The 16348-nt window shown below is 50.8% G+C and overlaps 1 protein-coding gene across 1 annotated transcript; it reads right to left on the bottom strand.

Annotated features, from left to right (window-relative positions):
- Positions 1-2: 2 nt before the first annotated feature.
- ARPIN (actin related protein 2/3 complex inhibitor) lies at positions 3-15486 on the bottom strand. Its single transcript, XM_022563958.3, has 6 exons — positions 15226-15486; positions 12582-12657; positions 9596-9728; positions 6249-6455; positions 5705-5868; positions 3-4856 (listed from the first exon to the last, which is right to left on the bottom strand). The coding sequence occupies exons 1-6, from the start codon at positions 15315-15317 to the stop codon at positions 4848-4850; spliced, it is 681 nt and encodes a 226-aa protein (XP_022419666.2). The 5' UTR covers positions 15318-15486; the 3' UTR covers positions 3-4847.
- Between the last annotated feature and the right edge of the window lie 862 nt (positions 15487-16348).

Below are 16348 nucleotides of genomic sequence, written 5' to 3'. Positions count from 1 at the left end.
CCGGCGCCCAAGGGCCCGACCACCAAGAGTCCGGTTTCCCGGCACGCCTTGGAGAAGGCTCCAGGACGGGCGGCGGGTTGCGGGGGTAAGGCTGGTGCGGACACCGAGGCTAGGGCCGCAGAATCCCGGGCCTGGCGCAAAGCCGAGCACACCGGAAAAGCGGATCAAGAAGCAGAAACCCCAACAGCAGCCGCGCTCCCAGGTGAAGCGCAGCGGGAGTCTCCCTTTATCGTCGTCTGCCTTAACACATGCAGTATTACCTTCCCCTTAACACTGCAGAACGTTGCGCGGTGTGGAGATGCAGGCTAATTTAGCCATTCCCCGGTTGGGGAAAGTTAGGTTCATTTTTATTTTTTAGTATTACATACAATGCTGTAGTGAATTATATATGTGCCTCCTCGTGCAAAAGGGCTCTCTCTCCACGGTAGATAGCGAATGGTGGAATTAAGGGATCTTTAATGCAATTCCTTTTAAAAGGTACCGGCGACCCCAAATTAGTAAAGTTTTTGTATTTTCTTTTAATGACTTAGTGCGGGTGAGGTGGAGCACGTCCTTATATCACAGATAGAGCTGCAAATTGGAATCACCTACCCAAAGGACAGTTGACAATATTTATCAAGCCTTTAAAATATATTGAACATTAGATCCAGCATTTCCAGTTTTAGAATTTATAATAAAACGATGTGGGTGTGTGAAAAGATTTAGCCTCAAGAACATACATCTCAGCAGTCTTATTACAGGGGAAAGTGGGAAGCAAACTAATTATTCCAAAATGAGAAACTGGTTAAATGCATTGATCCACATGCATATGTATGTAGAGGGACACTCCACTTTGTAAAAGATTGGAAGTATATACACCAAAATATGAATAATAATTGTGTCTGATGGAATGGCAGCATCATAGTGTTCACCACAGGCCGGTGGAACCACACTGCTCTGATCAAAACCCTGGCTCTCTCCACCACCTGTGCACCTTGGGCAAGTGTCATCATTTGTAAAACAGGCATAACATCAGTCTCCTTTACTGTAAGACTAGTTTATTTCTACTTGAAAAAAAATTCTACTTACCTAAGACAGTTGGTATAGCACAAAAAGAGTTAATATTTGTAAGTACTCAGAGCAGTGCATGGTATATAACTGAGTACTACATAAGTGATTTTAAAAATGGTGGTGGAATTATATTTTTTTCTATTTTAAATTTTCTAAAATAAAATGTATTACTCTTGTAGCCATAGTTTTTTTTTTCATTTAAAAGAATCCAAAGGCAATAAATATGCACTGAAACTTGACAAAATATTTCAAATGTTGAGGAGGAATACCAAAAAAAATTCTGAAACAGAAGAATAATAAGTGAGACCTAGCTCTACCAACTATTAAAACCTACTCTGATAGGTCACATTGTCATTAAAGGGAGACTTATTGAAATATAATGGATAATTTAAGTATAAGTGATTTTAATATGTGATGTGGAAGACATCATACCTTGACAGTGGGAAGGAATTCAGTGTGTTGGGATAACTGGTTAGCAATGTGAAAATAAGCAATTTAGTTATCTCCCTTCATACTCTCTCAAATTAAAGGCAGAGTGGAATACAGAGTTAAATATAAAACCAAGTAATAACTAGAGTGGAAGAAAATGATAGAGAATCTAACATCTGAAAAGAGTATATAAGCTTAGAAGCAATAAAAATCATAAAAAGTCAAGATATAGCTATACAAAAATTTTACGTTTGTAAGTCAATTTTTTTTAATGGAAAAGTTTTTTAAGTATGGCAAATGGTTATATTTAAAATATAAATACTGATAAACCAAAAAAACCTCCCCCCCTCAGTAATAAATGGGCAAAGGAACTGAGTAACAAATGAGGAAATACATCTAGAAAATGAACATGAAATAAAATCCTTAAGCTCACTATTAATGGGGGAAAAGGCTAATTAAAATTAAAGTATTAACTTAAAATTAAAGTGTTATTTTTACCTTATCAAATATCAATTTTTATAATATTATCATACCCAAGTCTAGCAAGGGTAGCGTGAAAGTAGTCCTCTCCTACCTTGCTGGTGAGATTATAATTTAGAACAACCCTTTTGGAAAGCAATTTGGCAATATAACAAGACCTTTACAGCTTCCAATGCAGGGGGCATGGGTTCAACCCCTGGTCAGGGAAGATCCCACATGCTGCAATGGCATGGCCAAAAAAAACAAAACAAAACAAACAGAAAAAAAAAAACCCAAGACCTTTACAAAGAATTCCTAGATTCCCAGTAATCTGACTCCTAGGAATCCATCCCTAAACAAATAACCCTGGGGACTTCCCTGGCGGTCCAGCGGTTAAGCCTTCACCTTCCAGCGCAGGGGGTACAGGTTTGATCCCTGGTCCAGGAGCTAAGATCCCACATGCCTCACGCCAAAAAAAACAAAAGATAAAACAGAAGCAATATTGTAACAGATTCAATAAAGACTTTAAAAATGGTCCACATCAAAAAATCTTAAAAAAACAAAACAAAACAAAACAAAATATAGTGGCGGGGGGAGGCAGGTGAGATTGAGGGAACTATGTAATTTACAATGGTTTTTGACACAGATAGCTCCAAAGAGGGATCAATTAATTACCCAAATTCTGGGAAATAATAGAGCTATTAAGGTAGTCAATCTTAAAAACAATGACATGAAGACTAGTGATATATTGATAGGAAGTAGTTATATAACATCAATTGAAAAAGGATTATCAAATTTTATGTGTTGGTATAAAATTGCAATGACCATGTACAGAAATTGCATATTCCAAGATCGGGCCACTCCCCCACCTCCATGGCCTTGCAGGTCCTCTTCTCTTGCTGGAAAGTCCCTTTCCAACTGTCTACCTGAATTTCTTTCCATCTCCTCTGCCACTGCTATAGACTAAATCACTCTAGGCTCTCACCCCCACCACTGCAGCAGTCTCCTAGTTGGGCTCATTGCCTTCAGTTTCTCTGCAGTCAAGTGATCTTTGAAATATACAAATCAGATCTTATTACTCTCCTGGGGATCACTGGCTTCCAAGGTATTAAGGATAAAGTCCCAAAATACTTAACATGCTGCAGATGCCATGCCCAACCTCCCACCATTCTCTAAGCTGCAGCCACCATGGCCTTTTCCTTCCAGGAGCCCATCCCCACCCCACCGAGACACCAAGCCTAGTTGTTGCCCAGGGGCTCCCCCATTGACACGCTGTGCCTCCTCATTTAGAATGGTGGCCTGCCCACATGAGCTTGCCATACCCTTTGGCCACAGTGCTTTGGGCAACAGGATGCCCTCACTGGGTGCCTCTCCCCATGTCAGTGTCCCCAGTCCTCCTCCTGTTTAACCCCTCCCCTGGCCACCACATGGTTGAGGTCCCAGCATGCTCAACAGTGAGCCAGCCCCATTCAGACACAGGACACTAGCGAGGCGGCTTCTATAGTAGCCGAGGTAAGAGAACGAGTATGTGAACTAAGAAAAGGGCAACAAGAACAGAAGAGACCCGAGGGCAGTCCAGTGACCTGTGACTTCAGGTGGCCTAAATGAAGTGTTAACCCCAAGCCTCACAGCCATATTGTTGAGCCCAGGCTCAAATATGCAGGAAGGCAAATGAAAGTTTGAACCCTGATAATAAACGCTGGGACCTCAACCATGAAAACCATATGAAAAAAAATGGAGATAATAATCACATGTGCCTCTTGGGATTGTTGTGACAATTAAGTAAGATACTGGAAGTGCTTGGCACAAGTAATAGAACCAAGAGGCACTCAACAGTCAGGGACTATAATTATCATCACGGAAAGCATCTAGTGCTGTGTTTGACACATTAGGGGACTCCATAATTGTTAGTTTACCACCACCCCTCTTTTCCCTGAGAGAAGCAGGATCCACATTCCACCAAGTCCCTACCCATTCTTAGGACGTGTAGATTTCAACTCCAGATCTCTTCATAGATGTGGGTGTGGGCATACTACCCAGCAAGGCAATGTTCATGACCAAAAAGATACGGCTTTCTTCTTATAGGGAGGTTGCTCAGTTTATACCTAATAATTACACAGTCAGTGTAGAGGAATCCTTCCTGAAGATTTACTCATTCGTAAAAAGTTCTCAAGGTACAAAACAAGAAAAAAGGTGTTGTCCAAAATGTGGCCTGGCAGAATGAGTCAGAGAGTTGGAGACCAGCTGGCCACCCCTGTGAACGCTCTCAGCCTCCCTGAAAAGAGCATTCCCAGGAAAGCCGCCAAAGGAGGTCAGGAGACAGGAACCCCCAGGGTGGCAGAGAACCAGAGGAGGAATAAAGAACTGGCAGCTCTGGGGACTGAAAAGCGCACAGGGGACAAGGAGGCTTGAGCAGGAGGGCAGAGGCTACAGCACAGAGTGCTGGGGAGGAGGGCAATTGCAGAAGGAAAGCAGGAAATACAACAAGGACAGAAGAAGGAGGCCCCGCTCACTTCTCCTCTGAGCCACTCTGCATGCAGGTGAGGGATTCCCCACCAGTTCTGCACCAAAACCAAGTCCAGTTCTTCTGACTGCCCTGGGGGACTTGCCCCCTGCCTGCCTCCAGAAACAAGGCTGCCACTCAGGGTGAGGGCCACCATGAAAATGTCTAGGAAGGCTAGACTCACATCCAGGGAGGGACCCTCCATGAGCCACAGGCTGGGGCCCCACGTCTAACGTCAGGCTCTTGCGTTTGACTTTAGCAGAGCTTGTTCAAAGGGTATTCCACAGTGGCTGTAGGGAAGAACCAGGCAAGGCTTGGTGGACCTGCTCTCTCGAGCTCCAGAGTGAAAGTTGATGGAAGAAATGCTCAACAGTGGGCCCCGGAGGCACCCCATCTCTCACTGTCCTCAGTCGTCCTAGAGGTAAAATAAAGAGATATGACCAGAGCACATTTCGTAAAAGTCTTCTACCGTCATCAGACAAACAAGGGTTCGAATGAGTGGTACCAGGGGGGCCCGCGGCTACCTGCCTTGGCCTCATCTCATTAGTGTTGGCCCAGGGAGCCAGCCTGGCAACTCCAATTGTTTTTCAGTCCAAGACTCACTCTATTAAGGCAATAGGGAACCCACCCCCTCTATCTGCCCCGCTTTCTCTGGCAAATATCATCATCTTCATCACCTAGGTAAAGAGCCCATTTTCCTGAGACTTTGTTTTAAACGTTCAGTCTGGGGCCTTTTGACACCAAATCAAATCTTCAGGTGAAATATACCTCAAAGTACCAAATCAACCGTGAGTAGGCTGAGGATCAACTAGGAGGCTGAACTTTGGGCCAAAATAACTATTAAGGACCAGGTCAGCCATTTTCCAGCCACTCTGGGCAGGGAGCCCAGAACAAAGGGGGGAAAAATGCTCATTCAGCTGCTCAACATGGCTAATGTATTCACTTGAAGTAGAAATGTTTGGAGCCTTAATGGAATTAAGTCTCCTTGGTTCCCCTCTGCACTCCCTTCCTTCCATCCCTTGCTTTCATAAATCTTTGGGGCTCTCTTGTTGATTGGCACAGTTCAGACCCACCAAAAAGAAAGGTCCCTTCATACCTTGAGGGAATTTTCCTGATGCTAACACGCTCTCAGCAATTCCACCAAAGCTGGGGAGTAAAGTTTATGCTGCTGTCCTACACCCAACCACAACCAGTGCATACAAAACTCCTGCCAGGAGATGAACCACACCAACTCCAGGTCCGCGGTTATCTCCCCAGACCTACCCACTCCTCGTCCTCGGCGCCGTCCCCCTGCTCTCGGGTCTCCACTGCAGCCCCCTCTGAAGACTTTTGGGCCATGATGTTGTCTGTCCAGGATGCCCCCATCTTCCCATCACCAGCGAAATTACACTTGGTCACTGTTCCAGCCTCGAGTTTGGCTAATGAATCTGAAAGGAGAAGTTGAAGGCCTCTCTCCATGTGGCAGAAACATAGTGGGGGCTGGCCCATTCTGCTGGGGTCCCCTAGGCCTGAGTGTGCTCAGGGAGGCCCTGGATGGGACCCCCAAGGCAATGGATAGGAGAGGTCACCCACAGGAGCCATGGGGTTGGGCAGCACCCCAGGATCCAAAGTGTTCAGGCTATTGGCCCCAAAGCACTTGCCCAGGGACTTAGGAATAAATCTCAAGGGGTCTTGTCCACGGGGAGGCCAGATGTGGCCTGCTCCATGAACTCGAAGCAGGAGGGGTGGGTAAGCCTCAGACAGGAGGCCAGGAGCCCCCACAGGCCATATAGAAGCATCAGGCCACAGTGAGGGCTGCACTGCTCACCCAGGAAGGGGCCGTCGCCTCGAGTTTTCAGCCGTACCCCAGCCCCCAGCTCGAGCTCCACGGCCTCCATCTCCGACTCAGGCATCCAGAATGCCACTGTCTGGTCGGGGGTGAGGCTTTCCGTCAGCGCAAGCAGCTCTGGCTTGTTCACCAGCCCCTTCAGCACCTCAGGCGTGAGTCTGTCGGTGTTCCCCTTGGCTTCCACCTCTGCAGGCACACAGCACGAGACAGTCATTACCACTGTAATAGCAAGCACTCTAGGAGGGCTTTTTAGGAGCCAGGTGAGGCCTCCGTTTTGTACACGCTCACAACCACCTGAAGGTAGGGGCTCTGAGTTCCCATTCTGCCAGTACTCAAGGAACGCATCACAGAGGAGTTATGGCTACGGGCTCTGGAGCCAGGCTAGCTGGTGCAAATCTGCTTACATGCTATGTGACCACAGGCAAGTTACTTAACCTCTCTCTGTGCCTGACAAATAAGGATAAAAGAAGTACCTACCCGATGGGACTGATGTGACATGTGAAAGAAATATCGAATGCAGGTAAAGCACTTAGCATGGGGACTGGCACTCAGCAAGTGTCAATGTTTTTACTATCCCTATTCACAGATGAGAAAATTAAGGCTTAGACAGGTTAAGTAATTTGCCCAAGGTTACAGAGCTAGTCAGTGGAGGAGGCAGGATTCAAGCCCTTCACACAATTCTGCCTTCCCACTGAGACCCCAGTGACCAGGCAGGGTTCTCTCTGGGCTCTCAGGGACTCCCTGGCTGGGGTGGGGTCTCCTGGAACCAGCAGCAAACTTTGGTGGTCCTCATACTCTCTACTGGCCTGCTCATCCTGGCTCGGGCAGAGCGCAGAGGCTCAGGGAAGGTTCCAACAGCCTGTCACCCGCCTACCCTGAAAGTCCCAAATCTGCTAATCCCAGGGCGGGGGCAGCATGGAGTGGGGAGTCCCGGTCCCAGACTAAGAAGTGAGAATTTGCAGCGTTGAGAGTATGGCAACCCCAGTGCCATCTACTGGCTGCCTTCCCCACACTGATACCCAGGCGGCCGCGGGTCCTGAACACCAGACCATGCTCCATTTGTGGTGTAAAACCTCTGCCAAGCTCTGTCAGGGACGCCTTCTGGGATTCCCTGGACACCTTGCTCACACAGAGAACTTTCTCCTCAACCCTCACCCTGCCCACTGTCCCCCAGACAAGCCACCTCATCTCCTACTTCACAAGATAACAGAAGCCAGAGGTGGGGCCACGACCTACCTGTCCAGTTACCTAGAACCACAAGAAACCTCTCCTCCTTCCCATCTGTCTCAAAGGACGAGGTGTCTCCCCTCCTGCCTCAGGCCAGCTCATCTGGGCCCCAGACCCCACCCCCTCCCACCTCCTCCAGGACTTGCCTCTCCTTCTCCTCTCTTGGATCTTTCCTTACCACCTACCTGCTTTCCGGCTCTGGCAGCCACTACTCTAGACACTGTTCACCCCCCACCAGTCACTGGGGAGCATGTCGCTATGAAGCCACTGGATGCTCCGCAGTCCCGACTTACCTGGGCCTTGGGCACCGCCTGACCCCATTGCTACTCCTCACCCCTGGGCTTCGCTGGGCTTCAGAGACACACACCTGCCCCACCCCGCTCAGACCCCACCAGCGTTCCCTCCCCTGCTCCTTACAAGGCTCCTTCCCTGTCCACCCCCGTTATTGCTGTTCCCCAGGACAACTTCCTGGCTGACTCTGTCCACTGGCACAGCTTCAATACGACCCGTGTGTGATGACTCCAAAATACCTGCTGCCAGCCCGGCCTTCTTCCTGGGTTCTAGAACTGTACCAAGTCCCTAGTGCACATCTACCTCTACATGGAAGCACCACCACGTGGCTAATGCCATGTGTCCCAAACAGATATCTTCTCCCCAAACCTCCTCCTCTTGCACCTCCATCCCCCAAACCTGGCACCTGAGCCCAAATCCTGGGGTCATCCCTGACTCCCCCCATATCCAAACAAACACCGAGGCCATGGTCCCTCCTCTATCTTGAGTCTGCCCAGTCTCTCCATCCTCACTGACCAGTCCTTAATCCTGGGCCTCTTATCTCCCTCCTAGATGCCATCATGGCCTCCTAACAGCCTCCTGGTCTCCAGTCTCTTCACTTCCCCAGGGATTTTAAAAAGCAAATCTGGACTTCTGTGGTGGTGCAGTGGTTAAGAATCCGCCTGCCGATGCAGGGGACACGGGTTCGAGCCCTGGTCCGGGAAGATCCCACATGCCGTGGAGCAACTGAGCCCGCGTGCCACAACTACTGAAGCCCGAGTGCCTAGAGGCTGTGCTCCGCAACAAGAGAAGCCACTGCAATAAGAAGCCCACGCACCACAACAAAGAGTAGCCCCCGCTCACTGCAACTAAAGAAAGCCCGCATGCAGCAACGAAGACCCAACGCAGCCAAACATAAATAAATTTATTTTAAAAAAGAGCAAATCTAATCATATCACTCACCTAACTTAAAACCACTCACGCAGAGCTCCCCTGCACCCTCGACTGAGTGCCCTCTCTGCAGGGCTGCTCTTCACCTGCGGGAGCCCTCAGTTCCCAGAATGCCCTTGGCACCCTGCCCCCTCTCTGAAACACCCTTCCAAGCCCTGGCACCCTGCTGATACCTGCTTGTCTTTCAGGATCCAGTACTGGCATTCCCTCCTCCAGGGCACCTCCCCCAACTGCGCCTGCCTGGGCTCAGAGCCCCCGCTAGGGCTCCAGTCATGGCCTGTCCATCTCCTCTACCAGCCTGAGAACGGCTTGTGTGCAAGTCCACGTCTTGCTCGTCCCTGAACCCTCAGCATGCAGTTCAGGGTCTGGCACACGGTGGATTCTCACTAAATGTTCAGATACTTAGTGAGCAACTGAAAGCATGAATGGATAAAATGATAGAGGGATGATGAGTACCCACTCAACCTCAAAACCTTCTCACACGGGGCAGACAGCAAGGAGGTCCTTCTCCAGCCAAAATTGGGAAGAGGAATAAGATCACAAAGGGCCCAAGAACCAAGTGAGCATTTTGGCAGGAAAATGGAGGCCACCTGGCCTGGGCTCTGCACTAAGGCAGGTTCATGGACGATTCTGCCAGACTGCAAGAGATGGCAGGAGCTGGGAAGGCACCCAGGTCCTCAGCACTGAGGTAGGGCACCGGGGATCCTCTGAGTGAATGGGGGGCAGGAAGAGTCCAGCCAGGGGCCCCTCAGGCCAAACGTGGGCTTCAAGGCCGACCATGCTGAGAAGACACTTTCTAGGGACCAAGAGACCTCTGGAGACAAAGGAAGACCACAGTGTATGAAGGCTCTGAGGGAGAAAGGGCGAAGGGTACCTACTATAGGATGACATGAGGAAGCCTGTGTTCACCTTCCTGGTGGCGCTGAAGTTGGGCTCGATTTCATTTCCCTTGGGGTCGAACTTACGGCAATGGATGTGACTAGGCCGGATATACAGCACGTAGTAGCGCTCCTGGGGCCAAGCAGAGAGACAGTGAGGGGCTGCTTCATTCCCTTCAGCCTTAAACACAACGCACACTCCCCACGTGCTCCGGTTGCAGCCCTCCCAACCTCACTCTCTACCCCAGAATCCCACCCCACCTCCAAAAGATATTCAAGCTGGCCACAGGCTTCCACTCCCAATATTCATTCATTCATTCATTCATTCATTCATTCATGTGTTTAGTAGAGCACTTGCCACACATAATGAACCATGGCTAGACGTCCATGAGAGGGCGGGCTCAGAGCCTGACCCCAACGCCTCCACATGTGAGAGACAGAAAGAATATACAGAAAACCATAACCCGAGCACCAAGGAGCCCAAATACCATGAAGCAGAAGCAGCCAAGATGCCATGGAAAGGGCACTGAAATGGAGTTCTGAGTGAGGACAGCCCCTGTGCCTCTTCCAACAGATGTGAGTCCTGGAGCAAATCACCCCTAGCCTCAGTTTCCCCTGTTGCCTGGAGACAACACGATGTCTACTTTCAGGCACGTTGTAAGGGTTCAAGGAGCAAGCACAGCATAAAGCATGAAATGTGCTGTAAATGCTCTTTGCCAGCTGTCCTAATCAAAACAGGAGACTGACGACACTGTAGATCAACTATACATTAATAAAAAGTTAAATAAATATTATAATAAAACACACACACAAAACAGGAGATTAAAGAAAAGGAAACCACTTCCTGGGAGAAACAGAGAAGGCAAGGTCTCAGAGTGGGGAGAAACCTGCAACTGTGGGATAAGGGTGTAGGAAGAATATTAAGAGCCTGGACAAGTACATAAAATAAAAGTCAAGGTCCTGTGTGGATGTTTGAGCAATGCAGGACCCTGAGAGGTCTCATGGGAGTCCAGGCTGGGGAAGCAAGTGGGGGATCAGCCTTGAGTTGGCATTTGGAGTTTGCATTTTATGTGGTAGACTAGAAGGAATCCTGAAAGGTTTTTGGACAGCAGCGAGACCCTGAGAGATGTCTTTCAGGAGACAAGCTGGCAGCAGGGTAGGAATGGGCGCTGGGTGCAGCCAGAAGGCAGGAGAGGGGGTGCAAGGTTTAGTCAGGACAGGCTGAGTTCCTGAGGGCCCATGTGAGGTGAGCAGACATGGAAAGAGGAAGGGAGGGAAGGGGAAAATGGTCAAGGTAGGAGGCCTGCAGGACTAGGCATTACTCACCTGGGGGAGGGGGGAGGGGAGACAGTGGAGGTTTGCAGGCTGGTGGTCGGGGGCGTCTAGTGCACTATCATTAGGAAAGAAGGAGTTGGAGAAGGCAAGTTTGGAGAGGGGCTGGAGGACACCCTGCCTGTGGAGGATGGCCGAGGCGGGCCAGCTCCACTCAGCTACTGCTGGGCTCTCCTGGGCAGGCTGGCTAGGGCTCCAGACTGCTGTGCTCAGCCTGCTGACCTGCGTGATAAGGAGGGGAGGGTGCAGCAAAGCATCTCTTGACCTGAAACTAGTGCTGAGCCGGAGCTGAGGCTGTTCACATGGGGTGTGGGTGAAAAACCAGCTGTGTGTAGCCCCAGGCCTCTGGCCTGCCTCAAGAAGGGATTTAATGAGCTCGGTTCTACAGATCAAGGAGATAAGGTGATCAGCACATCTGGGTGGGGTTATTTGGGGCGGGGCGTGGAGATTTAGAATTAGTGCTCAGGAAAGAAACACTGGCTAGTACAGAATGGAGAATGCCAGGAGTGTCCATGGACATCTGAGATGGGCGGGTGATAAAGGGCATAACCCCAGGAGGCTCAGAGGACAAGAGGAGAAGGGCAGGGACATGGGAACCGAAGCCCCGGGCAACGTGGCTTGACACTCAGGCTGGAAACAAAGGCCCAGAACTCAGCAACCCTCCTCCCACCTCAACGCTCTCACACCCCTACACACGTGGAGGTCCAGGTCCACACCAGTGACCTGCTTTATAAAAATCCAACATTCCAAAACACCCAGCCACACAGTGATATTAAAAGATGTGCAAGGGAATTCCCTGGCAGTCCCATGGTTAGGACTCCGTGCTTCTACTGCAGGGAGCCAGGGTTCGATCCCTGGTCAGGGAATTAAGATCCTTCAAGCCTCGCAGTTCAGCCAAAAAGAAAAGAAAAAAAAAAGATGTGTAAACCCATGCTAAGATATTCACCACTCTGCAAATGCAGTCACTTCAAGGCGCCTTCTAACAGCAAACTCCAACAGTGCATTTAAAGTAATTCAATTTTAAACAATTCAAAGTACACACGACTTCCCAGCTACAGAGCTGGTACCCCTAAAGGGGAAGGTCACTGTTGACCTTGCACCCACATAGGAAGATAACTTCACTCTGACCTTGTCCATCAGGTCCGGAGGCAGTGGGAACCACCAGGCCAGAGGACAGGAGCTGGACCTTCAGCCCCAGAATAAAGAGCCACTCATCCTGCCTACCCAGCAAGCTTCCCAGCACTCTAAATTTGTTCCATCAGAAGGTGACAGGACCTCTTCAGAAGGCAGGCCTTCCAGCCCACTCAGAACACACAGCCTGAGTCCTGAACCACTCACCTCACCCTTTCCTGCTCTCAGCCCTCCCAGTCCTGGCCCCAAACACACCCCTCGGGTTTAGGGCCTGGTCTGTCTTCTCAGCAAGAACCCAGGCCCTCCCATCAAACCCAGCACAGCCCTAACTGACCTCTTCCATCTGTCACCCCTTTTGGCTGCTAATCTCCCAACCAACACCCCCCCACCTGCCCTGTGAGCCCCTCAAGGAAAGAGCTGGACCCCAAGTCTTGGCACTGGCAGAGCCAAGCAGAGAGATGCTTTGGTGGGTGAGGACCCCGAAGCCAGTCCCCTGCGGGTGCCCCCAGGGAAACATCCTCACCTTCCTGCCATGGTCATCCAAGATGCTGTGCCGAGATACATCGACCAGTTCTCCTTCCAGCAGGACGCCATTCCCCCTAAGGATGAGAGAGAATGAGGGCTCAACTGGTTCTGTCAGTCCTCAGGCAAGAACCACAAGTGCAATGGCCCAGGTCAGGGTCTGCAATAGGACAGAAGCAAGTCCCAGGTGTGTCTCCCATTTACCTGGTCCCTGGGCAGGCCCAGTATGATGCAGCCCCTTTCTCTGGGCTCCCACACTGGGCCCCCACTCCTCTGAGGGTCCCAAAGGCTGGGGCACCATCTGGAGGGTAGGAAGGAACATTGACAGGCTGCAAGACTGAGCTATGGCCCCTCCTGCGGGGGGGTTACTGTAACCAGAGCCTCAGTCTTCATATCCACCAAATGGGAGAGTAATAGCCACCTCACTCTGCTTCTATGACAATAACATATGATCATGAATATGAAGGCGCTTTGTAAACTATTGTTTACTAAATATAAGGGACTTTACTTTTTTTAATATCTTTATTGGAGTATAATTACTTTAAAATGTTGTGTTAGTTCCTGCTGTATAAAAAAGTGAATCAGCTATATGTATACATATATCCCCATATCCCCTCCCTCTTGTGTCTCCCTCCCACCCACCTTATCTCACTCCTCTAGGTGGTCTCAAAGCACGAAGCTGATCTCCCTGTGCTGTCCAGCTGCTTCCCACTAGCTATCTGTTATACATTTGGTCGTGTATTTATGTCAATGCTACTCTCTCACTTTGTCCCAGCTTAACCTTCCCCCTCCCCGTGTCCTCAAGTCCATTCTCTACATCTGTGCCTTTGTTCCTGTCCTGCCCCTAGGTTCATCAGAACCTTTTTTTTTTTTTTTGGATTCCATATATATGTGTTAGCATACAGTATTTGTTTTTCTCTTTCTGACTTACTTCACTCTGTATGACAGACTCTGGGTCCATCCACCTCACTACAAATAACTCAATTTCATTTCTTTTTATGGCTGAGTAATATTCCATTGTATATATGTGCCACATCTTCTTTATCCATTCATCTGTCGATGGACACTTAGGTTGCTTCCATGACCTGGCTATTGTAAATAGTGCTACAATGAACATTGTGGTACATGACTCTTTTTTTTAAATTATTTTTTTAATTTATTTATTTTTGGCTGTGTTGGGTCTTTGTTGCTGCATGCAGGCTTTCTCTAGTTGCAGGGGGCAGGGGCTACTCTTTGTTGTGGTACGCCAGCTTCTCATTGTGGTGGCTTCTCTTGTTGCAGAGCACGGGCTCTAGGTGTGTGGGCTTCAGTAGTTGTGGCACGCGGGCTCAGTAGTTGTGGCTCGGAGGCTCTAGAACGCAGGCTCAGTAGCTGTGGCGCACCGGCTTAGCTGCTCCGCGGCATGTGGGATCTTCCCAGACCAGGGCTCAAACCTGTGCCCCCTGCATTGGTAGGTGGATTCTTAACCACTGTGCCACCAGGGAAGCCCCATGACTCTTTTAGAATTATGGTTTTCTCAGGGTATATGCCCAGTAGTGGGATTGCTGGGTCATATGGTAATTCTTTTTTAGTTTTTCAAGGAACCTCCTTACTGTTCTCCATAGTGGCTGTATCAATTTACATTCCCACCGACAGTGCAAGAGGGTTCCCTTTTCTCCACACCCTCTCCAGCATTTATTGTTTGTAGATTTTTTGATGATGGCCATTCTGACCGGAGGACTTTACTTTTTTATTTCACCAAATTTTTTGGGGGGGGGCGGGGTCTAAGCTGCTATAAAGTATCTTCCCTTTGCACCTGTTTTAAAGCACTTTCATATTCCTGTTCTCATTCGTATCCACTTTAGAAGTGGCGAAACCCAGACTCAGAAGTTTCGTGACGAGCCCAAGATCGCAGGGTCCCTCACTGAGAGGAACTGGACCCCCGCTTCCCAATTCTAGTTTTCATAAAAGCAGAACCTGGGGACTTCCTTTTCTGGAACCACGGAAATGGGAGAGGGGTGGGGGCAGCTGAAGGGATGGAGATGAAAAGTGAAAACACCCTGGACCTTACTTGCCCCTGCCGCACCCCGCCCCTTGCGCCCTTCATTCTTTAGTGTTTGTAATTGCAAATTGAATCTTCCATTCGTTCTCATGACCTCGGCGTCCGTGATAGCAGGGCCTGGCCCTCCGGATCTAACACGCCCTCCAGACAGGCCCTGCCCCTCCCGCGGCCCTGCCAAGCCAACTCCCACCCGCTGTTGCCGTCCAGCAGGACACTGTCCCTTCCGGAGCGGGGTGCAGCCCGTGCAAAAGCCTGAAGGCAAGGCAGCGGGGTGAAGCTTAGAGTCACCGGGGTGGGGTTGAGACAAAGGCTGACGTGAAGTAAGCACCTCCTTTTGAGCCCTTCTTGGGAGTCGGGACCGACCCTCGGTGAGCTTCACGCCGACCAGTGTCTCAGGGGGGTGCGCTCCGAGGGGAGCGCAGGGAGGAGCGGTCTGGAGGCCAGGGAGGTCTTTGGCGAGCCCCGCCCTTCCTCCCACCCGCACCCGACCCCGCTAGCGCACCCCCTCCCCCTGCCAACCAGGGAGCCCGGATTCAAAGCTGAGCCTCGGGAGCCAACGGAGGCCGGGCCCGGGAAGCGGTGGGGAGACGCGGGCGGAGCCTACCCCTGGTGGGCGGCGGGGTCCCAGGCCCCGGGCAGCCGCGCGCTCTGAACCGCCTTGTTCCGGAGGGCGCTGTCGTGATAGATGCGGCTCATTCTCCCCACGGCCGCGGCGCCCTCAAGGCCTGGCGCAAGAAGCCTGCACGCGGGGCTGGGGGCACCGCGAGGTGGGGTACAGCGAGGGGAAGCACCGGCAGGACACGCGGAGACCAGCAATTCCCAGCTGCAGATCCGGGACCGGCGCGGCCCGGCCCCGGGCGTTCCCGCGCGGGATTTAAAGGGGCCGAGCCCCATTCCTGCCCGTGGGACCTTGCTTGGCGGGAGGTGGGCTTCCCTGAAGACCCGGCTGGGACCTTAGCCCCGAGGGTGGGGGTGGGGAAGGGAGCCACTCCCTTCTCTTTCTCTCCCTCTTCCTTGTTACTAGAAGGAGACCCCTGCCCCACACACGCACAAAGGGGAAATTGAGGCCCAGAGAGCCTATAGGATCAGCTCTGAAAGGATGAGTTTCCAGAGAGCAGGAATGGGAAAAAGGGAACAGCCCTCAGGGACGGCGGGGTGCTAAGTACAGACCTGCTCTTTATGCCCGCGCGCGAGGTCGCACAGTGGCTGAGGGAGGGGTTCCAGGGATCTGTAACGAAGGAGCCTGGTCTTGGGTGTCAAGATCTACGGCCTAACAAGGTTGGAATCCCAGCTGTGTGAGCTTGGGCAAGTTCCTCAACCTCTCTGAGCCCGTGCTTCCTCCTCTGTAAAACGGGGTCAGTATCAGAGGGGTTGTAAGGATTTAATAAACTCATTCTAGAAAGGAGCATTGCCCCTCGCCGTCTTCCCGCACAGTTCTTGGACCCCTTCCCAGCTCCCTACTGCCCTGTGCCCAAGTATGTAACTAAGGATGCATTTCCCAAGCCCGGGTGCAGGGGTCTGTTTTGACCCCGGGATTGTTGAGAGCCTTGGTTCTCTTGTTTGACTCCTTTGCGGCAAGCCCTGGGGCAGGTGGGCCCATTCATGGAGTCGAAGTGTAGCCTCTGGGGGACACTTCAAAGGGGAGGTGGCCAGGTTAGATACCTGGGGGCCCAAGCTGAGCTGTCAGTGGTAGAAGAAGCACCCCCTCCGCCCACACATTATGACTT

This window comes from Delphinapterus leucas, chromosome 2 (genome assembly GCF_059928025.1).
Source record: "Delphinapterus leucas isolate spDelLeu-1000000601 "Yukka" chromosome 2, BTC_Dleu_Yukka2, whole genome shotgun sequence".
Taxonomy (NCBI): Eukaryota; Metazoa; Chordata; class Mammalia; order Artiodactyla; family Monodontidae; genus Delphinapterus; species Delphinapterus leucas.
Note: the sequence above shows the minus strand (reverse complement) of the source record. Positions and strands in the feature narration are given on the sequence as shown.

Bases quoted from the DNA above. Each gene is read 5' to 3' on its own strand.
- ARPIN (XM_022563958.3), bottom strand. From the start codon at position 15,317: ATGAGCCGCATCTATCACGACAGCGCCCTCCGGAACAAGGCGGTTCAG. The intron at 12,658-15,225 runs GTAGGCTCCGCC...TCTCATCCTTAG, and splicing joins GACCCCGCCGCCCACCAGGG to GGGGAATGGCGTCCTGCTGG. The intron at 9,729-12,581 runs GTGAGGATGTTT...GCTTGGCCCCAG, and splicing joins TGGATGACCATGGCAGGAAG to GAGCGCTACTACGTGCTGTA.